Genomic DNA, 24,377 nt, shown 5'->3' with positions numbered 1-24,377 from the left:
GATTTTAAATGACGTTTTTTTTAAAGAATAACAGTGAAACTAAAACGTGTGCTCCCGCTGATGATTTTTCAAACAGCCAGCTTCCATTTGAGATGGTAGAGTCCGGCGTCCATGACGACTTCCGGCTGCTTGTTTAGTAAAGATGCCAAGATGGCGATTTGTTTACGAGTGTCTATTTTCGATCGCTCGTTAGAGACAAAAATCCGCCGTATAGTTCTCTTGCCATGCAAGGACTCTAGTTAATGTTTAAACATAAATAAAAATGTGAAATCAACACTTCCACACGACAGCTCTCAAACAGCGTTTTATTACATTTTTCAATCAATAACAGTACAATTTAGTACAGTATCTATCTTGCATCCAGCTCACCGTGGAACACCAAGAGACTGAAATGAAATACAAAAAGTGAAAACGTACATAAGGGTGCAGAGCTCTATAATATTAATGGAGATTGAGAGAGAGAGAGAGAGAAAGAGAGGGGGATGGGGGGGAAGGGAATCCATCTCAGTTGAATTGCATTTTCACTTGTGGCCACACACGAATACATCACATTTATTGTACATCATTGCAGGAAAAAAAGTGAAAATATGTCACAATGTTAACAAAAGTGCTTCTGTATACAGTGAAATGTTGTCATTCAAATGTTCTGATTTTCAATTTAAGACCAAGAAAGAAAAGAAAATGTACAAACTTTTTTTTTTTTTTTTTTTTAATTTTAATTGAGAATATTTCTGTGTTTGGCTCCATTGAGTGTGGAAATGAAAAAGGAGAGGAAAACATGTCAAGGATAGAATTTTACAATGATCGTAATGATTATTGGAAAAGTAAAAATTTTGCTTCAATATAACCGGTAAGCATCATTTACGCAAAAAAGTATCCATGTTGATGTTATGTCTTTCTTCATTCTTGCTCACTCCGGTGCATAGCATTACCAGTATTAGTAAGCAGAGTTTCTCCTTAACTAAATGACCTCTTGTTAATCATTACTCTCCTTTTTTCTTTTTTTTTTTTAAGAAACTTAATGAAAAACAACAAAAAAAAAACCTATGTAGAATTGTTGCACCATTTAAAGCAAGTCTACAGCATGCACATCTAAATTAATTAATGGCAGACAAATTAAATGTCTTAACTTAAAACATCAGACCATTATTTTCAGACAGTGATTTGTACATTTCATTCACAGAGTTGCAGTCCCAAGCAAAGGAAGTGTCTATTTAGTCAAGTGAGGTGTTCACTCAAAGTGGATACTAAACACAACCCCCTGGTCCCGGTCCATATAATAAAATCTAGCCATGCCCCAATTGTCTCAGCATCTATCTTGCTACCCCTCCCCTCCCACCCAGAGTTAAAGGCATGTACAAGAATTTATGGGGGTTAACAGGTTACTCTTTTTTGTACTGGAATGAGCATTCATAACTTATAGCATGTGCTTGGTTAGTTAACATAGTATTAGTTGAGAGACAAAGCTTCTTCATGTGCAAAAGGCTGTGATGAAACGAAAACAGCTAGTATATAAATACATCATGGACATTTCGAAAAGCTGCTCATGTAATATGATCCGTGCGTTTACTTCGGTGTGTTTTTTCTCTCTTATGTCATATAGTATGATTTAATTGGATTAGAAAGACTGGAATTCAAATATATCTAAAACCACTAAAGAAGTGGGACAAAATGAAATCCATTGAGAAAAAAAACAAACCATCAGAATAGAATTCTAAAAAAAAAAAAAAGAAAAAGTTAAATAATTTGTACAATTACACTCCAACATTTGCTTTCAAGACGCACACATTTGCATGGGGTGATAGTGTTGTTTTTTTTTATCTTTCAAAGTAACATAAAATGGTCCGAGAAGGAATGCACAAGTTTCTGATTTGATACCACAGGAGATCCTTAATTAGGTGATAAACAATTGTGCTCTTCTTTGTGTAGGAAAGGCATTGGTTTCCCTTCGTTTGGTGGTGTCCAAGTCAGTTTAAACAGTGTTGAAAGAAGATGCTGTGAACATTCTGAAGTTGTAATGGTCTTCCAGTCGACTTTGGAGTTAAAAGAACATCTGGGGAATAAATAGATCTACATGTTAATTGTGTCATGTATTGCAGAAATTATTCTCCTTCATTACAACTAGAAGAACCAAAAGCCTAGCCTGGGGAATCATTACATTATTTCATGCAGAGTTTAAGTGGCTCCTCTGCGACAATAACGAATCAGCTCATGCTGAAACTTTAGGGGATTTCTTTTTATGCTGGAGGAGGAAACCAAAATATACAAAGAAGTTAGTCATTCAGTGCATTTCAAAGTCTATTCAAAGGGTGCCTTTTTAAGTGTTTATAATTGTCGAATACAAGTCTGGTGTTGGTTGGCGATTCAGACTACCAACTTATATTATGAACAATTTAAAGGGCAACTAATGTGTAGATTTAAGTGCGTCTATCGTATCATCAGTATGTGTCTGTTTGTACAAAACTCTTTTAATTGAAACGTTTTACTTGAAATCTGTTTATCCCAACCACACCTTCTCGGCAGAGATTGGTCAAGCATTTAGTTTTGTCACTGCGCATCATCAATCCCGGAAGCCTCTACCTCCAAGGGGCTTGTTGTATAAACAAAGTGGGGTGTGACTACAGCTGACCATTATCATGTCATAATAGACTTCACACTCGTAACGGAGGGAGAAAAGTAATAAGTTCAAAACATCATCATGATGAGAGACCAACTGCATCTTGGAGAGGAAGACTTCAACATTTGAAACATGTGAGCGAGTCAGGAGAGTTAGGCTTTCAGATTAGTTGCTCTTTAAAAAGTTTGGTTTCAGTGACAATACAAAGAATGGCAGAGAAAGAATGAGGACATCTCTGCAAAAAATAGTTTGAACATGAAATATATACCAACTTGCAGCAAGTAAAGACTTTATTAACATTGTGTTTTAAGATGTAATGGGAGAAAAACGTATGCATCAATTTGCCTGAAACATTTATATTGTATATACTAAAAATAATAAAACTTTAAGTAAAAACTTCAATACAGAGAATTGCCATGATGAGCAACTTATTGCATCTAAGAGATGAAAAACATCAACATTTATTCCTTAGTTTATTAATTTATACATCATTTTTATTCCCTTTACATGAAGTTAAAGCTATCCCAACTACTTGGTGTGTGAGGCAGCAAACACCCTGGACCGATTAAGAACAAACACATTAAAACCCACCTGTTCAAAATGGCCTATTCACTAAGAATCATTTTCTGCAGTTAATACCTTTATAACACATCTTTTTAACTAGTGTTTTACTGTTTGTTTTTTTTATCTGTCATGAAAGGTGTCCTTGGGTGTTCTGAAAGGCCCCTTTAAATGAAATTGCTTATCATGATAAATACATAATAGAGTTGTCAATTAAGTTCTTTTTTTTGTGTGAAAAACACTGTAATAATTGGGGGTAATGAACCTTCAGGCTTCAATTCCAGATCTTCAGAAAACTGTCCCAGGATCCTGTCGCAACTGCCATGCCATCATCAGTTACACCCAGACAGCTAACTCGGTTGTCATGTCCAGCCAACACACCTGTAAATAGAGAACACATTTAGTTCTACACACTTTGATGTACTGAGCCATGCTTACGAATAATATTAATACAAACACATATTTCTTTTTATACCTATTTATGTGGCCCGAATAAGTCTCATGCTGTGTCTCAAATCGCATACTTCTCTTAGTATACTAGAAGTTAGTATGCATCGGGATAGTGTACATACTAACTAGTACACAAATTCTCAACAGATAGTATGTCTCAAATCAAACACTGCTGCTACACACTAACCGGAAATGACGCGAAAGCTTCTTCTTCTACTTCTATTTAACGGTGGTTGCAACCAGCTGTTTGAACGCTATCGACACCTGCTGGCAGCACGTTTTGCAAGTTAGAAAAAAAAGAAAAAATATCGTAATCGAAATATTCGCGCGATATTTAAGCTGGTATCAGCACCAAAGACGTCTTATCCTTCTACTGCTGCTGAAAATGCACCTGTAAGTATATGAATATATATGCATATATATACAACGTAACTTCCGTTTACAACGTCACTAAGATGGCAGCCGTTTATGGTAGATAGTGTCCATCGAACCATACTTGTGGGTGTTTTAGTACGCCAATTTAGTGTGCATGGCGCACTAAATTTCTTATACTAAGAATTGAGACGCACTTACGCACTAAAAATACTGACTGAGTACGCAAGTATGCGATTTGAGACACAGCATCAGTCTCAGACTTTAGTCTTTCTTCGAAGTAGATCTCCAGAGGGATTAATAAAATCTTACTAAAATAGATTCTAACAAAAACACAGTCAACAATTACTAAACCGACACAATTATTTGCAATGACCCAAATGTGTGAGAAAATGTGGGACATAGTGCATCCCTAGTATGATTGAGGTCTATGGCTGCAATAGAACTTTCCATCAAAAACTTTCTCTGAGTCAGTGAGAGGCCAGTGTGTCTTACCAGCGCGGTCAGCTTTTAGTGTGTCCCACACATTACAGTTGAAATCATCATATCCGGCAAGAAGTAGGCGGCCGCTCTTGGAGAAAGCAACAGAGGTGATACCACAGATGATATTATCATGAGAGTAGATCATTAATTCCTGATCAGCACGCAGATCAAACAGCCTGCAGGTGGCATCATCGGAGCCAGTGGCAAAAGCATTGCCGTTTGGAAAGAACTGCAAAACAGTTGAAAGATAAATTAAAGATTTACACAAAGAATGCTGGTAAGATTGATTGTTTGTTTGGGACAGCTTACACAAATGGCGTTGATATCAGACTCATGGCCAGTAAATGTCTGTCTGCACATGCCCTCTCGGACATCCCAGAGTTTAGCAGAGGCATCACAAGCACCTGAAACAAACAACCGGGAATCTGGGGCCAACGACAGGCTCATGACATCACCTGTGTGACCAGCAAATGTGGTCGTCTGCTGGCCAGTCTCAATGTCCCAAAGTGCACTGTGCAAATAAGAATACAAGATCAATACAAAAACATCTTTGATCATTTATTTTTTGCTTTGTTTTTCTGCCAGTGAACATACCAAGTTGTGTCACCAGAGCTTGTAACAATCTGGTTGTCATCAAGAAAGCGACAGCAGGAAAGGTATCCTAATGGAAAAAAAAGAGCCTCAATCTTCCAGACATTACTGTGTGCACAAATTACCATTTTAAAAATATAATTTCTATGCACATGTTCCAACTACATGCTGTATTAGCATTTTAGGTTACGGCCATTTGTGTTTTGAGGGTATAAAGCCTAAGGAAACCAACAACAACCAAAACCAACTCTGAAAAGTCTTTCAAAGGGATGCAGATCTCTCGTTAAATTAAAGATATTGGGGCTTGATCACAAAACCATCAAATTTTTCATTGGAAATGGTCAACAGCGTCCTAACAAACGTGTTGAGAAGAAAAGACGCACATTAATTGCCAAAGATTTGAAAAGAACAAACGTGAAGCAGCCCGGAACCCATTATCCTCCAGTGTTGTCATAACCAGAACTACAACCTACCTGGAGGGCCAAAAGTTACATGGTGTTCAGTGCTTAGACCAGGGGTGGGCAAACTCGGTCCTCAAGGGCCGCAGTGGGTGCAGTCTTTTGTTTCAACCAATCAAAAAGACACCCTTTGACCAATCAGGTGTCTTAGGAGTGTAATGAGTTTATTGTCAGTCTGGTGTTGCTGGTTTTAAGCTGAAAACTCATTGGTTAAAATGTGCATACTTGATCAGTTGGAAAAAAACCTGCACCCACTGCGGCCCTTGAGGACCGAGTTTGCCCACCCCTGGCTTAGACATATGGTCCATGTAAGAAAGGATGAAACCCGACAAACTCCAAACAAGACAATCAAGTAGGAGATGAGAATAAACTCCCAAACATAAGGAGTTATAAGAAGACATTTTCTTTAAGAAGTGGTACAGGAAACGTTTGCATCTCTCAAGAAGTTTATGATTTCTATACTGGACCAAATTCAATCTAAAATATCAGTACTTCATTGCATGGCTGGTCAGTGTTGGCCTTAAATATAAAAGAATGATGACTTTTCCCCTTCCCTCACCGACTTGAACTCTATTGAGACTATTTGGGTCTTAAGTGGAAGAGCAGTACAACGCTCTGAACAGTGTCTGGCATACTTCAAGAATCAATTTATTTTAAATATTATTGTAAAGAAGGGTGGCTATACAAGTCACTAATATATTTTATAATTTTTTATGGTTAGAGGGTTTTGTAACATTTGGATTGACCAAACGCATAGTAGTTAAATATCACAATGAGTTCTCCTAGATACAATATTCCTAAACAAATTGTGCACACTGTGCACTTTGACATTCCAATAAAAGATTCACTCATGGAGATCCTTAAGTGCACATCAATTACACAGAGAAGTCACCAAATGATTAAATTAATAGTAACTGCAATAAATGTGCACAATGAATCACAGAGATTTCGAAATCATATAAAAATGTTGCTTGATTGCTACAGAACATCCACGTACCTGTATGTCCAGCGAGCTCACGGCTCACACGTACATTCCCTTCGCGTGTTTTCAGGTTGTAAATGGAGCATATGTTGTCTAGACCACCACAGGCGACGTAATTTCCAGAAGGTGCATATGCGCAAGTCATGACCCAGGAAGATCGAAGTGGGATGGCATGAACCTATAAGACATACGGCATGGGAATGTAAACTTGCATCCAACAACAACCCAAAATATACTTTCACAGAGCGAAATAACACTAACAACCACAGAACAATGTATTTTTAGAAAATGTTGGATGCGACATGATATACTTGACTGGGATTTACCTTATTTGTAGTATAGCTGTCCCAAATAATTAGTTTACCATCTTGAGAGGCGCTGACCAAGAGCCTGAGGAAAAACAAAACTGCAGCATTACAAACATGTTCCAGCAACATTATCAAATATGATGCCTATAATAAGGAGTCATGAACTAGAAAATGTTGCAGATAAGCTTTAATTTGTGATGTGAAAGAACATGTTGCCAAGTTATATAATATAAATACACACTTTAAAATAAAGTCAAATACATCTTAAAATGGATGCTTTAGTTATTATCTGAAAACAATACAGTTTTATGTAATTGATTACTTGCGACTTATAGTTAAACGCATGCCTGTTAGATAGCTTTCAAAAACATGTCATGTTAACCTGGTTATGATATTAAGGAAAGGTATATAGAGTCTACCTGGAATCTGTCCCCCAGTGCATGGCGTAGATTTTAGCCAGATGACCCCGCAGCGTTCGTCTAGTACGCATCTGGATTCGTCCAACAGGGTCAATATTAGCTGTGATCTGAAACATAGTTTGTACAGAAATTAATTAACGTCTCATTCAAAAACATATTAGAATGAACATAATTAAACATTACTATCGTTACCTGTGATAGTGTGGCATCTGCGCATGCTTTCCTGGCATCCTGAAAAAAAAGAAAGATGTTTTTTTTACTACTTCTGTTACACCATTGTATTTCCTAAATTGTTTCAAAATGGTTTTCTACTTACTCTGATCTGATTTTTGAGCTGCTCTGCCTCTTGGCGCAACTGGTCCAGTTCACTCATTTTCTTCTTCGTTGATGACTTCTCTCCAGTTATCCCGGCACTTGTTGATCTAAATCATGCAAAAGCAGGAAGACAAGTAATGTCAAAATATGTCATTTACAGAGAAATATACTGTATACATTGAGCTGTTTGGGTTGATTAAGGTGTGAAAATAAACACACCGTTTGATGCATTCAATGTGTGAGCAACGTCACCTACATTGTCCCGACACAATTCAGATTGAATTACAAATCCTGTAATGGTATGAGTTTCCTGATCTGAAAAGCAGTTGTTATCCCGTTGACCTCAATCCCAAGCTAGTAAGCCAAGTCATCAGTAAGCCACTTATATATGGTTATTTCATTTAAAACATTTTGCATGGCCTTCTATCAATATAACTACAGAAATGTTATCTGGTCATTCAAAGTAAATCCATCTGCAGAAGTAAGAATGTTTTTGGTACATTTAAATAAAATAAAAACAGCGATTATGTCAGCGGCTTAAGAAGTCAACCCGGAAAATCCCATTCTGTAAAGTATACCACAATTCAAAAATTCCAAGGTTAAGCTTGGGACGGTTTGTCACACTCAAATATGTTTTTGAGGATTTTCTTTTCACAGAATAGTTCATGAAAATGCAATTCACTAAAAGGTCAGTTGATGCTTATGGTTTTGTAACCACTGATCCATTACTAACTCAGGTTCTCCTAGAAAATGGAAACCCACTGCTTAGATCAATCTACTTAATTATTCAAGAGAACAAAGAGCAGGAAGAAACACTTTTAAGTGATAAAGTGGATTCTGTCAACTATCAAACTAAAATTTCACACAAACTGTTGGCAAATTAGATCATGGAGAAACTGCTTAAGGATATCCACATGATGTGGAAAAATGACATCTAAGAAACCCCATTCTTCAAATACAAACTCTCTAAAGATTAGCTGAAATGTAACAAAGACACTCGAGTCACAATCAAAAGTTTAAGACAAAGTTAATTTTATACTAACCTCTGCTTCTTAGTTATCCTGTTGCAATTTATTTTCCGTTTGAGAGCCAATGTCAGTCACGGGTTTACCTTTGTGCATTAGGCGCCGATTGGCTGCACAGGATATCCTATTATACTTATTAATCTACATGTCATAGGATAGAACTATTATGCTGAATCATCCTTTCCTACAGATTCTTAACATAACCTTAGCATCCTTACAGATGTAGCAACTTCTCACCAATACTTTATATGCTGGCGAGTAAGGATAGGAGATAAAACTGCTTTAGTATCACGATAAGTATGATATTTCAGAACAGATTGTACAAAGAATTTCTCCACACTCAACGCTGGACTGTAACTGCTTTTATTTACATTGTGGAAATTATTTTAGTTCCTTCAATCCTTTGAGGAATGATTTATTGTGCATTTGCACTGCAGGAAGTATGGTATTTACTTCCTGCAGCGCAAATATTTCTAGATCTGTCAGCTCCTGATCATGAACCACGGTCTGCACGGATTTCCGGCCACCATTATTGTGAGTCTAGCATTAGAAAAAGTAATGCATATAGCACCCATCTCTCCTGCCCGCAAACTCAAGAGGATCCTTTAGGAGAAGATAGTCCTAAGAACTCTATATGGCCAACAAGGTTTTCCGATTAAAAAAGGTTCTGTCAAACAAACACTCCTTGTGACACTATTTCCTTACCTTCACCCTCCATCAAAACTAAAGCCTTGGATGTTCTAAATCTCATTTAATACTTATTGAGACCCATTATAATGGCAAAAAGTTACTTATCCTACTTAACATACAATAAATATTGTTTGGCTCATTATTTTGAAACAAATTTTAATTTGAAAAATAAGACTGTGTTATCTTGTTTGTAGGAGGAAAAAAATAGAACGTTTGGCTTGTACATAAGAGTTAAGGTAAGGTAAAACTTTAATGATTGATTGTTTTTTTCCAATAGCCAATACATACAGCAATTTTTTTTATAAAAAATAAATCAAAATAAAATAAGAACAAGAACATAAAGAGAAAGAACAAGATGACACAATCTAAGTCTAAAGACAAAGAACATAGAACAGAACATACCAGATACCTTCACCCCACTCCTGCCCCCGAACTCAGAATTGTACAATTGAATAGCCCGAGGAATGAATGAAAGTTATATTCAACAATCTGAAACATCTATGTTAGCATACGTCTGTATTTTAGAGTAGTCAAAGGTGTGAGGATTAGAATGCAATATCACAAGTATATTGTGGGAATGACAGCATTCCAAGCTTCCAGTTTTGACTTCCAAGCACAAGTGGAATGCAGCATGAATAACTTACGTGCATCATCAGGATAAACAGCTCCAGGTCAGACATTTAACTAAAAAAAGTTCAAATTCCAGGTCTCAACAACGATCTTCTAGTGCTTCGTTGTTTATTTTAATAAACTCTTGTCTGCTACTATAATGCAAAGCCTCATAGCATAGAAATATACTAGTTATGCTTAAGAAAGAGGATGAAATTCCCATGACTAGTTGAACTGCTCAAAGAAAAACTCAGATGTTATGGTTTACTAAGGAAATGGACACACTCGAGAACAGGAAAGATGAACATTAGGTGGAATTTTCTACCTAATGAAATGGAAAAACGTAACCAGTCAAGGTCTGACATGCACTTGAACCTAAAGCTAAAAGGCCATGAATTTGGAAATGTATTGCACCATTCCATCGTAACATGGGTTGGACACAAAAATGAAGTCCATCCTTCTTATATTAGAAAAAAAATACAAATGAGTTATTTGATCCATTTTCATAACCATCCCCATTATGCTCTACCATCTACACTAGAAGTCTTTGCGATATTTACCCAGTTTCCTGTCTGTGTAGCATGTCTGCCTTTAAGCTTCTGCTACAAACTGGCTTAATATATATATATATAAATATAGACTTGTTTAAGTTCTTTTAGTAACAATTCCTCCTTTCAAGGCTTTACTACAAGATAGAAATTACAGACGAGCACCAAAGACAGTTGAGCATCAGTTTCTACGTATAATACATTTAGTCTTAAAATTTGATTGTAATAAGATCTATGCAATAAAAATATTTTTTGAGATTGTACTGCAATGTGACATTTCTCAAAATCAACAAAGCTAAATTGACCTTTGATACAACTATGCTTGTGTCTTGACACGGGCTACAAACCAAAAGTAGGACAATAATTTGCTATGTGGGTACAATCATGTGGCTAGAACGAACCAGGACAGATCAACAGATACTTAATGATTCAATGTTGTTGATCCACTAAAATGTATCTATACTATTTGAAAAACAATCATAGAGTGACAAGAGTTTGTGCCATCTTTAACTATGTATTATTGACCAAGAGTGTGGAGCTGTGTAACTTAAACCAAACTTTAACGTTTCAGTGCTACTTAAAGTAAAATGTTCATAATGGCTCATGGTTGTTTTAATTAGTTTCTGTTAACTGTGAAGGCAATGTCTATTATAGAAGTCAAATCAACAGCAGTATTTCTTTCTTATCTCTAAATACTTCAAGTTCCAATAATCTTCCTCACCAATTCTTGGCTGAAAGAGTTCCTCTCTCTCATCACTTCTCCTTTTACACCGCCTGATCAGGGGTCAGCTGACAGCATGATAAACAAGAAGCAGTAGCAAAGAGCCTGGAGTTGTAGCTCACTGTTCCCAGGTCCCTAGAGGGGGAGTCTTCTCCACAGCACTTTATATTGAAGATAATCTCCTCTAATTATTGTCCAACATTAACCATATAAAACCTGCTGGTCCCCTCTACAAAATCTTTGTCAGATCTCATAAAACTGGATCATAGAAATAAATAATAAACAGCAATATCACTGTGCAAGGCTATAATCCCTACAGTTTAAATCCTCAGTCAGTGAGTCTTTAATCTTATCCAGTAACAGATGGTGGAGTGAACTCTGGTATTCAAATGTGGTTTATTAATATAAAAGATGTATTTAATCCTAATACGTTTAACACAACATGATTATAATAACTACCTGGATTTTGATCTGTTGCCACTAATATAGTCTGGTTCTTGTTTGTGATTACACGGATAAAAGATCAAATTTAACAACATATCACTCAGTGACATCCCTTGGTAAGTTTTCCAGGCATGTTTAAGAGCCCCTTGTCAGTACTGACAGAAACAATCTAGGGACGTTTATCACTCAACCCTCGACAGAGATGATCTTTAAATAAAGCACACATTAATGAAGTCATCTGTAATTAATGTAGGACCGTGCGGGAGCCAACAAGGGAACTTGGCATGAAACATTGTGCAAAATCCAGTTCAGCTCAGGTACTTACAGTTGACTTGTGAACTGTGTGCAGTTCTGTGATTTCCCTACAGAAGCTGAGACTGTTTGCATTACATTTGAATAGCTGTTCAGCTCTGTTCATATTTGTTTAAAACAACCAGCTGCACACAACGGCGTCACTAAATCTTACAAACAGATATTTGACAGATTGTATACATTTAATTTGAGGTAGCAAATGCGTTGTCATGAATGGTGGAGGAAGAAGAAAAAAAAAAAAAAAAAAAAACCCGAGCAGATTCAGCTTAACGCCATCTTGCAGTCTTGCCGCTAGTTAGCTTTGCTAGCAGCAGGCTCCTGTGGAGAGGCCTGTAGGGACGCCAAGAACCGGTCCAGATACCTCCAAACACTGGGGTGTGTTGTGCCACATATGTTACATTTCCAAAAGATTACACACGGTGTTTTTATTTATCGTTCATTTAAAAATAAGCACTGGTTGTGCAAGCAAGACGGGGCTCCTCTTCCGCAATAAGGCTATGCAGTTAGCTCTAGAGAAGGAGAGTCTGGATCCATTTCCAAGGCCGTCCCAGAAAAAAAATCCAATTACCTGGACGTGAACAATCTCGTTAAAACCAACAGGGCTCGGTTAAGTGAGCCGCCCGTCCTTTAATTCGGATATGGAAATAATCCGGATTCGAAACCTATGAAACTGCAAGGTCGGGCGCGTTTGGCCCTGAACAACATCTACCGATCATTTTTTTTTATCACGACGGTTCTGCGACCAAATCTTTAATCCAGTTCATCTTTTTATTTGTTGATGTTGTTTTTTTTAAATACACCGAAATCCAACTAAACGGAGTTCAAAGGAGCGCAACACCGGCGGAGATAACACTCCTTAAGATAACTTCTTTTTAACGCTTCGATCCGTCACTAATGTATCCTTTTTTTTTTTATTCCTAACGCTTTATACATACTTGTGTAAAAACAAAACGCATAACTGAATCTTATTCCAGTATAATAGTGTTGAAGGGTTATATATACTGTTCCTGCCCAACCCTGTCTTCCATCTTGCAGCGACAGCATCATTTTTTTTTTTTTAAAAACCGTGATGTTGCAGAATGTAAAAAAACGTTCTATATAAAACGTTTAAAACATTTTAAATGACATTACGTTTTGTGCATTTTTTTAAGGTTAAAGATGCGACTTTCTTCCAGGAACCAGCAGTAACAATCGCTAGCCCAGCTCTTGGTTGAAGTGGTTAAAAAGGATATTGACTTAATGCGTAAGTCAGTTAGAAAAATACTACAGTTGTCTCTCTCTTGTGGGTTTTTTTGTTTGCTTTTAAATACAAACCATCGACGGGATTATCCGTCATTTTGTCTTCTCTATAACCGTGCATTGGTTTCTTGATTAAATAGCTAATAAAGCTAGCCGTTGCTAAGCTAACGCTAACCCCACCCCCGGTCAGCTATAAGTCCACCAATATTTTTTTAAATACATGGAAAAAAAAGTGGCATTTTCGAAGTAAACTATGCAACACTCTTGCGTCAATACTCACCTGGTTTCACTTGACGTGTTTGCATTGACTGTAAAAAAAAAACGAGGCGGTTATATATCTCCCGATGCAACGAAAAGAGCGGACACCAGTGCGCTAGCCTCCACTAACTAGCTAGCCAGCTAGCGTTGGTTCTTCCAGCGAGAGCTCGACAAGCCCAGTCGACCAACCGGAGGAGGGAGGGGGCGAATCACACCCACAAAAAACCTCAACTCGAAAAATGTTATGGAGAATTCTAAAAGCCTAACAGGGTTCCCTTTTGCACAACGTACACTGGTTTCCCGCCCTATGATACAGTAAAAACGCTTGTCCTTCTGGAACTTTTAAGAAGCGAGTCCGGCCATCCAACGACGAGATGGGCGCGGTAACCCTGCGGTTAGTGAAGGGAAACCCCGACGCTGCAGCACCGAGGGATGGCAGAGGAGGCTGGTGGTGTGTGTGTCCTCACCGGTGCTGGCAAGAGATGCTCATAATGTTTAAAGATGTAACCTGGGCAGAAATAAACTATTATAAAATAAGGTAGTGGTGGAGTGTTTTGCGTCGTTAGTTGTGTGCTTCAGTAACTTCACTATAAGGAATCAAGCTAGGAAGCAAAATGTTAGTGTATTTCCATTTTTTTTAGTATGAAACGAGTGTATGGAATTCAAAGTAATTATTTTTCTTCTTTCGTTGGCAAGTAATAATTCCAATGTGTCATTGGTTTTTCAAATAGAAAGGATACCGTTTGAGTTTGCATACAATAAGACCGTATACCACTTCCAATTTTGGAAAAAAAACACAAAAAAAACCATATATATATATATATATATATATATATATATATATATATATATTATTTACGGTTGGTCAGGAGCCTTAAGAACTATATTTGTACTTAACAAAGAAGAAGTTTAACTGACAGTAATCGTATTGATTACAGAAGTATGTGATATTTGTATTTTTTTTAAAACAGTAATTATTATTACTTCCATGAATGTAGTTAAATTATAATACATTTATGTTAACAAAATTATGAAATAAAACTAAGGAGTGAAATAATCTGTAACCAGTACATTCGGTAAATAATAATCAGGACTTTATTATTGTCAAACTCCATCATTGTCCAGTCTTTAATGCTATGAAAGTACAGATTTTAAAAGTGTAATATTGTTTCACACTATGGATGATGTATTGCGTTGTCATGAACAAAACTAAGACACTATTGATTTTAAGAGATGGAACAAAAAAATAATACTATTTTTTTATTGTAATGTTACATGTTGTAATTTCTTGTATTCACATTTTTTATTCATTTTTGAATTGTGAAAGCAGACCACATGATACGATTCTTGAAAAGCAGGCTATTTTTAAATAAATAAATAATATAAATGCTCGGATGCTGCACATTGAATAAGAGAAAACGAAAAATCAAACTAAAGTTTGCATATGCTGACAATGACAAAGTCCAGTTGTCATTGCTTTTCAAATAGAAAGGATACCGTTTGAGTTTGCATACATTTAATCAACAGTGCCACTCACTGGAGAAAAAAGAGCATTGGACTTTTGAAAGCGTTTTTGTTGTTTAAGCGCCTTGTGACCCTGGTCTGTTAAAAGGCACGTTACAAATAATAACTACTCACTTACTTACTCCCTTAAGTGATCTGTTTAAGACACACTTGAATAGATCTAGGACCCTCTATTGTGCTCATCAATGTGTGTCTGTTTGTACAAAACTCTCTTATTATTGAAATTCAGAACTCTGCAGCGAGAATTCTGACCCGCTCAAGTAGAAGAAAACGCATTTCTCCGAACCTTAAAACTCTTCTCTGGCTTCCAGTTTCTTTCAGGATAAACTTTAAAATTCTGGTTCTTACTTTCAGATCTATTCATGGTCAGGCTCCTCCTTACATCAGTGATCTGATCCAGCCTTACACGCCAGCTCGGGCTCTGAGGTTTGTGGATCAGAATCTACTGATGGTTCCTCGCACATGGTTCAGGACCAGAGGAGAGAAATCCTTCCAGACTGTTGCTCCTAAGCTTTGGAACGATCTTCCTCTCCCTCTGTGTTTGATGATCTACTGACTCCTTCAAGAAACATCTTAAGACATTTTTATTTGTTCAGGCTTTTCCTTGATTTTCTGGAACTCCTGTTGTATTATCAGTTTTATCTTGACCTTTAAAATATATACTTTATTGAATATTGTTTTGATTGTTTAAGCGCTTTGTGACCCTGGTCTGGAAAAGCGCTATATAAATAAAAATTACTTACTTACTTACTTGCATCAGAAAATGTGCTTCAGCCCCGCCCACTGAAAATGATTAGTTTTTCTTGAGAATATATATATATTTTTTATATACTATAACCACACCTACTCTGCTGTGGTTGGTCAAGCATTGAGGTTCGTCGCAGCTTGCATCAATCCAGGGAGTCTCCACTTTCAAGGGACTTGTTGTATAAACAGAGCAGGCTTTATTACAGCTGGCTGGAGGAGCAGTCTAGACCATCATTACCTTATTTATACCAGGCTCCTCTCGTAACCTCTCACTCGCTGAGATTTCAGATGGCGGAGAAATTTAAATAATCTTCAAAACCTGATCATGATGAGAGACTGCATCTTTCATTATGAAGTTTAAGATGATCTCATTAAGGGGCCACATAAATAAACTTAAACGAGTACATGTATTCCCTGGGCAGATTTTTCTCAAGGTCAGACTGAAATGGAGCAGCAAGAGCTGGTGTAGGTTTTCTTAACTGTATTGTGAGTCATTTTTAAGCAGGACACTATATGAAGTTACACAGCAGTCTCTGCACAAATGATGTGATGTCTTGTTAAAATTGGTACTTTATCCTTTGATTTTCTTGCATCATGTAGCAAGTCTGGGGAACTGATAAACAGTTACTAATAGTTCCTTTGATGGTACTTTCTGCTCCCATTAGTCAATAATTCTGTCTTAAAGCACATCTCTCTTTCATCCTTTTGACACCAGTAAGACCGTTTTCAAGTTCCAATGTTGGAAAAAAACAAAAAAAACAAAACATATATATATATATTGTTGTTTTTTTTGTTATATACTGTATATATATATTATTTATAGTTGGTCAGGAGCCTTAAGAACTATATTTGTAATTAACAAAGTTCAGAAGAAGTTTAACTGACAGTAATCGCATTGATTACAGAAGTATGTGATATTTGTATATTTTTTTAAACAGTAATTATTATTACTTCCATGAATGTAGTTAAATTATAATACATTAATGTAAAAAATAATGAAATAAAACTAAGGAGTGAAATAATCTGTAACCAGTACATTCGGTAAATAATAATCAGGACTTTGTTATTGTCAAACTCCATCATTGTCCAGTCTTTAATGCTATGAAAGTGCAGATTTTAATTGTGTAATATTGTTTCACACTATGGATGATGTATTGCATTGTCATGAACAAAACTAAGACACTATGGATTTTAAGAGATGGAACAAAAACATTTTTTTAGTTTTTTAATTTCAGTGTTACATGTTGTAATCTCTTGTATTCACATTTTTTATTCATTTTAGAATTGTGAAAGCAGACCACATTATTGAAAAGCAGGCTATTTTTAAATAAATAAATAATATAAATGCTCAGATGTTGCACATGGAACAAGAGAAAACGAAAATTCTAACTAAAGTTTGCATATGCTGACAATAGAGAAGTACCACAGGTAACTTTTATTGCCATTAATACGTAATAATGGGCGGCGTCGCAGCTGGTGGAGCAGTCTCTTAGTATTAGTCAGACAGTGACTTTATTTTGTCTATATTGCGTTGACCGGTCAGTGCAAAACAAATGTACAAAGCCAAGGGAAAAAAAAGCCAGCTGTAATTACGTAAACGCTTTACAATCAAACCACTAAATGACAGGACACATAGACTTATTCTGTGATTAATGTTGTTGTATGTTTGTTGTTGTTTTTCTATTGTAAGTTTGCAAATATGTCCACAAAATGGGGGAATATACATCATATGTAGGAGGAAAATGTATTACAGTTTTTCTCAGTTGCTTTGGTGCTTTTCTCAGATCACAATGAAAATTCTCATAACTATTAGTTCAACCTCCGTAATTTGAGCACATTATAGTAGCAATTTCTCCTTCCTCTGAAAAAATTGTAAATGCTTTTTGATATGTATCAGTTGCTTTCAAACAATCCTCTGTTGTTTTATAACATTGTCATTTGCTTATGTCATGTCAGTCAAAATGAACTATACTTATGGATGCTGAATAGTCGTTCCCAATAAAACTAATAGTCTTCATTTCATTGCTTGAGTCATTAAATACAAAATTGTTGAACTAGTTATCAAATTCTGTCAAGCAAATTTTATACCTTTCTTTATCATTTTTCCTGGAAATCTCTCCTCAATCGAACAATTGCTCTCAGGTGGTAAGAATGATTTACTTATATATGATCAGTCACAATATGTTGATATATTGTTCACATTTGTGCATAGCTCTACAAAAAGGGTGTTTTTTATGTTTGTTCTAAATAAGTGATTGAAGTATATTTTTCTTTTGCAAAATGCTGTAGAACTGCAAAGAGCATATACAGTAAAAATGTGAAACATACGTATTCAGCATCTTGTACTCACTTGCTCCACTAACTACAGCAATGTGTAACTTTACTGTAGTTTTCAAATGGCTGTACAAGTAGTGCATAGTGCTGTCTTGAGCTTTTCCAGTTAGTGTCAATGAGTTCTGACCTTTTTTTGTATTGGAAAACACTGAGAGAATAAACTCATAATGAAAACATGACAAAGCCATTTGACTATCTTTTTCATAGACGATGGTGTCAAGACTTATTATTTTGATGACACTGGCAGTTTCATTGACATAAATACTTGTTTTTGACTAATATATTATCCATTTTGAGCAAGTGACGTACTTTTGCAGGTTATCCACTAGGGTTTGCAGTTTGCTCTAATTGTTTTGAGAAATGCACTAACTGCTGTGCAAATGTTAATAGTGATGTAAGTAAGTAAGTAAGTAATTTTTATTTGTATAGCGCTTATCCAGACCAGGGTCACAAAGCGCTTAAACAATCAAAACAATATTCAATAAAGTATATACTTTAAAGGTCAAGATAATACTGAGAACAACACAGAAGTTCCAGAAAATCATGTGAGAAAATCACCAAAGCGACTGAGAAAAACTGTAATATAATGATAGATTTACGATGAAGAGTAAGTAAGTAAGTAAGTAAGTAATTTTTATTTGTATAGGGCTTTTCTAGACCAGGGTCACAAAGTGCTTAAACAATCAAAACAATATTCAATAAAGGATATACTTTAAAGATCAAGATAAAACTGATAACACAACAGGAGTTCCAAAAAATCAAGGAAAAGCCTGAACAAATAGAAACGTCTTAAGATGTTTCTTAAAGAGTGTAAAGATTAGAGGAAAATAGTCACCAGAAAACAGTTAATACATAGACTTACAGTATAAATATAATGTAATGTATAATATTTGAAACGTTTTTTTAAATTATTCAATGGGAATAACATACAGAAAGAAAGAAAATGTTTTTTTCATTTATTTTTTTCAAAGAGCTTTCTTCACAGTTAAACAGAAACAGACTAGGATGAAAGACACTGGAGGGTTAATTCCCGTCAGCCCTGCCACCCGGATGTAGTCACTCACGTAACCACTAACCAGAGCTGCATCTGGTGGGCGGGGCCGTTAAACCCCAGCCTCATCCGAACAAATCCAAAATAGACGGCGACATCATCCAATCACATCCATCGCCACTGAAACCGTAGACCAATCAGAGGCCAGTGGGCGGGACCGGCGGTGCTCTCTGTTGTGCAGCATCCTCCGAGCAGCGGTGAAAAAAAAGAAGGTAAAGGACGAGAAGATCGATCCAGTCTATGTCGGGGATCGACAGAGGGGTTCCGGGACAAAGTCTCAACCTTTTTTGCGATTCGTACATCCCTCAAAAAAGCCCGTTTTCCCAATGTAAACACGCTGTGCTTTACCTGCAGAGGAGAAGCAGAGGAGGGGCGGCGGAGGAAATGTTTCCTCTCATGAAAGCTCTTTAGCTGTGAAGCCTTCTTCAGATTATAAATGTTCAGGTGAGTGTTTCAACTCTAGAAGTCATCATCCTTGTGCATGACCAGCCTCCCCTTTGACATTTACTGACCTTCTAGTTACATGCAACTGTAAACCCATTGCACGACCTTGAAGTCAGCAAAGGAGATGGTATTTTTAAAAAAGTACACGCTCTCATGCGCGTGTTGTGAAGCCACAGGGATGACGTAGATCATTCTTACAGGCTGACGTCTGAGCTACACATGTTTGTCATTATAAGAAGCACGTATGATGCTTGAGGGAGTAGATCACATGTTTGTTTACTTTGTTGTTGTTTTTTTATTTGAAAGTTGTGTGTGCAGTGGTATTTCACAACAAACATAAACATAATAGTGTGTTTTTTTGTGTGGGTGTGACAGTCACCCAAGTGAGAGCAATTTCTGACGCTTATATTTATCCATTTTATACTCAATATTGTATCTTTTTCATGAGGTTAAACTCCTGCGTAAATCCAGCCAATCAGGAAGGTACCAGGACAATATTAACCAATCAGAGGCGACGTTTATTACAGCACCACTACACTGATAGAGACAACAGCTCGTGGTCTCGGGTCATCGTGACCTGACAACGTTCTGAAGTCAAGCTATTCGTCGTTCGGGTTACTCCAGTAATGGACACTCTTAAATCTGGATAGTTCACGGTAAATTCCCCAAGCGCCAACCAGAAGAAGGAAATAAACGTCCATCTTTTTAAATTATTATTCTTCATTATTTTTGCCATATCTATTGATTGTTTAAACGAATTAAGATTAACATTTGAATGTAGAATTTCAGAGAAGTTGATCATTAAAACATAATATTTCAGCTTTAAGGCTTTTATGTCATTGTCAAATAACGTTTATAATGCCATAAATCAACTATAAATTATCCCAAGTTATGACTGCCATACATCTCTTATAGAAGAGGTGTGATAATGTAGACTTGGAGAGGAAATAATAATAATACAATTATCTCATCTTAACCATCGTAGTAACATAGCTGTGTAGGGCTATAGCTGGCATGGAGGTAAGGTAAGGTAAGGTAAAACTTTATTGATCCCTCAGGAGGTCTCCTTCGGGAAATTGTTTAAGGTGAGGACGTCGGCCTTATAAAATCATTTGATCGACAATATTATTTGATTCGAAGAGTGCGTCCTCACACTCAAATCTCACTCTTCTCACTTTTGTGTGCATGTGCGTTATCCTTAGGATGACTCCTCCTTGTGTCGTTAGCAACTTTAAATTGTCCTTCAGGTCCTTTCATATGCATCAATAAACACTCCCTGTTACCTATAGCAAAAACGCACAAAATCTTCCTTCAAAATAGGTATTTTTAATATTGTATTAAAGGGTAGTTAAAGGTACCTTACTTCAGTTCATTTCTATAAGTCATATCAAGTTCAACCAGAGATAGCGCCATGCCCACTCAAATAATGGATTCATAGTGTATAGTTTATTCATAGATATAATGAAAGTTGTCTCACCTTATCTACTATGTCTAGTGTGTGCATCTCAATTACATTAACAGAACACAACTCCAACATTTTAACCAAGAATGTTGTCAGCAAGAAGTAGTTTTTTTTATTTACACATTTCTGTGTATTAAGTTGTATTAAGCTCTCTTCTTTTCGTTTCTGTAGCCTCAAGGAGACATTCATGCTCCAACAGACCCCAGGCAAGTGGGGACACAAAACAATGGCTCAGTGTGAGTGACAAAACTGTATCCAGATCAGAGAGTTGAAATCCAGCCATTCTTCAGACCATGGCGGTGTCCACAGCGAAGACAACAGCAAGTCTCCTCTCAACAACATTGCCCACCACCACGACCACCACCATCCCCTTCCCCTCCACTGCTGCGAGAGACAATGTCACCAGCAGGACAACCTTCATGACTGTTACCATCACACAGAACGAAACCAGCTTCAATGCCACCACGTTCCCAGCAGCAGTGGTCGAGGGCTCTGGGATGGGAATGGTACTTTTACCCTTCGGCATCATCACTGTTATTGGATTAGCTCTTGCTTTAGTAAGTTTTTTTTCACTCATCTTTATCAAGATTTTATTCGATTTAATATCAAAAACTACATTCCAAGCTTGTCAGCATTACAAGCTGGAAACACTGGACAAAAAACATCCAAGTTATCACTACTGTAACATCATTCGAAAGCATGACCTACTGACATTTGATAGTTTTGTGCGTCTTGCTGACACTAGTCTAGTGTATAAAGTCATTCATAACTTGGCTGCTTCTCTGTTGAAGGAGTTCTTATCAATGCCAGCAAACAATAGGAGGACGACTCGAACATGCAGTAGAGGGGACTGTGCAGTACAGCACTGAACTACTGAGTTTGGCAAATCCGCCTTCTCTATTAGAGCTACAAATCACTGGAACTCGGTGTCAAGTGAGATTAGAGGAGCAACAGTTTCCCTCTCTTTAAATCCAAGATGAAATCATGGCTGAAATCAACTCAATCATGTACCCATCAGTCATAAAACTCAAGCACTGATTTTTAAAGTATTGCTATATTGTTGAAACGGTTGTGTCTTAACATTGTGATTTTACTGTTGTCAAATTTCATTATGATCGGTTTTATATTTGTATTTTTTCCTGCTCAGGGACTACAGATGAAAATTAGCTGGTAGCTAAATCTGGTACAGCTGAAAGCTGTACATTGTCCCTGTTAAATAAATGAATAAATAAACATGCTAAGCTCTTTTGTGTATCTTTCCCAGATGCTGTACATTCGGAAAAGAAAGCGGTATGTTGGCTACATGACTTTCTATTAAAGGCCATTGCCAACAGCTATTTACTCTGATATTACTCTGATATTACCCAGGTTGGAGAAGCTGAGGCACCAGCTCATGCCCATGTACAACTTCGACCCGGCTGAAGAACAAGATGATCTGCTGGAACAGGAACTGTTGGACCATGGCAGGGATGGCAATGTCACCGGTCCAAACACCAAGGTAAAAACATGAAGGAATTCTTTAGGTTACAGTTAATACGTTTGAGTTAAAACATCTCAAGTTATATTGTTTAAAGGAGCAACACTGCCAAACGAGAACACACACAAAAAAATGTCCACCTTCAAACAGAGATAAATTTTGGCAAATATTGAATGAATTCATCTGCATGATTTCAATAAATATTGGAATTATATAAATGAAGCGCTCTTGAGTGTGTTTCTTAACACTTGTGTTATCTCAGGGTCAGCTTGAGGCCCGAAAACAAATGTGTTTGTGGTCTCCCTTGTGTTGTCTTGGGGTCAATGTGAACGTCTTCCAGAAATACATATGCAGTGGTGACCTTGACCCAGAGACAACACAATTGATAATACATTACATTAATAACACATTTGCTTTTTCGGACATTGAGATAACACAAGGGTTTAAATCTATATATCTATATCTATAGATATATAGATATATATTTATATATTTCATAGTCAAATGTTTATATAAAATAGTTTCACAATGATCCAAATTTGCTGAATAATACATACTCATAGCAAAGATGTTGATATTTTCTCTGTATTTCATTTTCTTTCTAAGTTTTGACATGTGATTTAAACCAAACATGGTAAAGTATCACTTCTTTGTTGTGTAATTTCTTCATCCGTGTTTTATCCTCGTGATCATAATCATGATATCAGAATTCAACTCATCTGTATCAGGTTAAATGTAATGTATCTTTTAATCACTAAACATGAACTCTGACTTCATTTTGTGTTCTTCCTCTCCAATTTCTAGTGACCAGAATGATTGTCCTAATCTGTTTTTTCATGGTTTGAACATGAAGCTACTGGAACATTATTTGGCTTGAAGTTATTTTCGAAAAATGTCTACAAAGAAGCTGATTGCAATAGCATAACTTTCCAGAGACGGCTGATGGATTGATAAGGAGTCAAACATTTGCTTCTATTTTGTCGGGCTACCGACATCATCATCTTTTAGAGGATTAACCTTTAGGTGATTCAGCATAATATCAATGCTTCTTTCTTCCTGTCGTCCACAGACCCTCACCACCTCCCAGGGAACCACACAGAGACCCAGTCGACTGGTCTTCACAGATGTAGCCAAAGCTCTCAATGCATAACAGAGCTCTTCCATTTTGCGGGTATACAAACCTGTGTAGAATACTGTTGTCACTCAGGAAGGAAATTTGGACTATTTTCACGATGACCACAAGTACGTGACGACAGGGAGGTGCATGTTTTTAATAAAGGAACATAAAGGGAAGCCTCACATGTGATCTTGCACTTTTATCATTTACCACCCGTGACAGTGTGATGCATCCCCCAAAAAAGAATAAAATGCTGTCATGATGGCTGGTAACACTTCCATGTCTGATGAGAGACCAGTTGTAAATTAGTGTCAAACTGCTACTACTATAATATCTCATCCGTCACTGGACATGTTTACACCCTCCCGTTGATCTGTTGTCAACACATTTAGTTTTTTTTTATGACTGAGTGATGACGTGTTGTGTCTGTCTGTATACAATAAAATCCTTCAAAATATATTTTTTAATACATTCAATTCAATATTATTTATAGTATCTACTCATAACCACGTTATCTCAATACACTTGACCGTTCAAGTAAGACTATATTTGAGAAAAGAAAAATGGAGCCCAGCATAAGCTTTGGAACGATCTTCCTCTCCCTCTGTGTTTGATGATCTACTGACTCCTTCAAGAAACATCTTAAGACGTTTTTATTTGTTCAGGCTTTTCCTTGATTTTCTGGAACTCCTGTTGTGTTATCAGTTTTATCTTGACCTTTAAAGTATATACTTTATTGAGTATTGTTTTGATTGTTTAAGCGCTTTGTGACCCTGGTCTGGAAAAGCGCTATACAAATAAAATGTACTTACTTACTTA

General features: G+C 36.7%; 2 protein-coding genes across 3 annotated transcripts; one reads left to right on the top strand and one right to left on the bottom strand.

Annotated features, from left to right (window-relative positions):
- Positions 1-291: 291 nt before the first annotated feature.
- On the bottom strand, positions 292-13,747 carry gnb1b (guanine nucleotide binding protein (G protein), beta polypeptide 1b). Its single transcript, XM_087800210.1, has 11 exons — positions 13,425-13,747; positions 7,558-7,663; positions 7,434-7,472; positions 7,242-7,348; positions 6,841-6,904; positions 6,530-6,692; positions 5,078-5,144; positions 4,793-4,994; positions 4,496-4,712; positions 3,444-3,559; positions 292-2,053 (listed from the first exon to the last, which is right to left on the bottom strand). Exons 2-10 carry the CDS (start codon positions 7,612-7,614, stop codon positions 3,453-3,455), a joined length of 1,023 nt encoding a protein of 340 aa, XP_087656336.1. The 5' UTR covers positions 7,615-7,663; positions 13,425-13,747; the 3' UTR covers positions 292-2,053; positions 3,444-3,452.
- Positions 13,748-19,226: 5,479 nt separating this feature from the next.
- Positions 19,227-24,017, top strand: c10h3orf18 (chromosome 10 C3orf18 homolog). Of its 2 annotated transcripts, XM_087800755.1 has the most exons (6): positions 19,227-19,270; positions 19,413-19,502; positions 21,136-21,521; positions 22,229-22,254; positions 22,333-22,462; positions 23,511-24,017. In XM_087800755.1, exons 3-6 carry the CDS (start codon positions 21,258-21,260, stop codon positions 23,589-23,591), a joined length of 501 nt encoding a protein of 166 aa, XP_087656881.1. In that variant the 5' UTR covers positions 19,227-19,270; positions 19,413-19,502; positions 21,136-21,257; the 3' UTR covers positions 23,592-24,017. The 2 variants fall into 2 exon arrangements, with proteins under 2 accessions (XP_087656881.1, XP_087656880.1); XM_087800754.1 differs by having other exon boundaries at positions 19,247-19,502.
- The last annotated feature ends 360 nt before the right edge of the window (positions 24,018-24,377 follow it).

This window comes from Callionymus lyra, chromosome 10 (genome assembly GCF_982586985.1).
Source record: "Callionymus lyra chromosome 10, fCalLyr1.hap1.1, whole genome shotgun sequence".
Taxonomy (NCBI): Eukaryota; Metazoa; Chordata; class Actinopteri; order Syngnathiformes; family Callionymidae; genus Callionymus; species Callionymus lyra.
This window is presented reverse-complemented; position numbering and strand designations above follow the sequence as displayed.

Bases quoted from the DNA above. Each gene is read 5' to 3' on its own strand.
- gnb1b (XM_087800210.1), bottom strand. From the start codon at position 7,614: ATGAGTGAACTGGACCAGTTGCGCCAAGAGGCAGAGCAGCTCAAAAAT. The intron at 7,473-7,557 runs GTAAGTAGAAAA...CTTTTTTTTCAG, and splicing joins AGCTCAAAAATCAGATCAGA to GATGCCAGGAAAGCATGCGC. The intron at 3,560-4,495 runs GTAAGACACACT...CTCTATTTACAG, and splicing joins ACTAAAAGCTGACCGCGCTG to GTGTGTTGGCTGGACATGAC.
- c10h3orf18 (XM_087800755.1), top strand. From the start codon at position 21,258: ATGGCGGTGTCCACAGCGAAGACAACAGCAAGTCTCCTCTCAACAACA. The intron at 21,522-22,228 runs GTAAGTTTTTTT...TATCTTTCCCAG, and splicing joins TTGGATTAGCTCTTGCTTTA to ATGCTGTACATTCGGAAAAG. The intron at 22,463-23,510 runs GTAAAAACATGA...TGTCGTCCACAG, and splicing joins TCACCGGTCCAAACACCAAG to ACCCTCACCACCTCCCAGGG.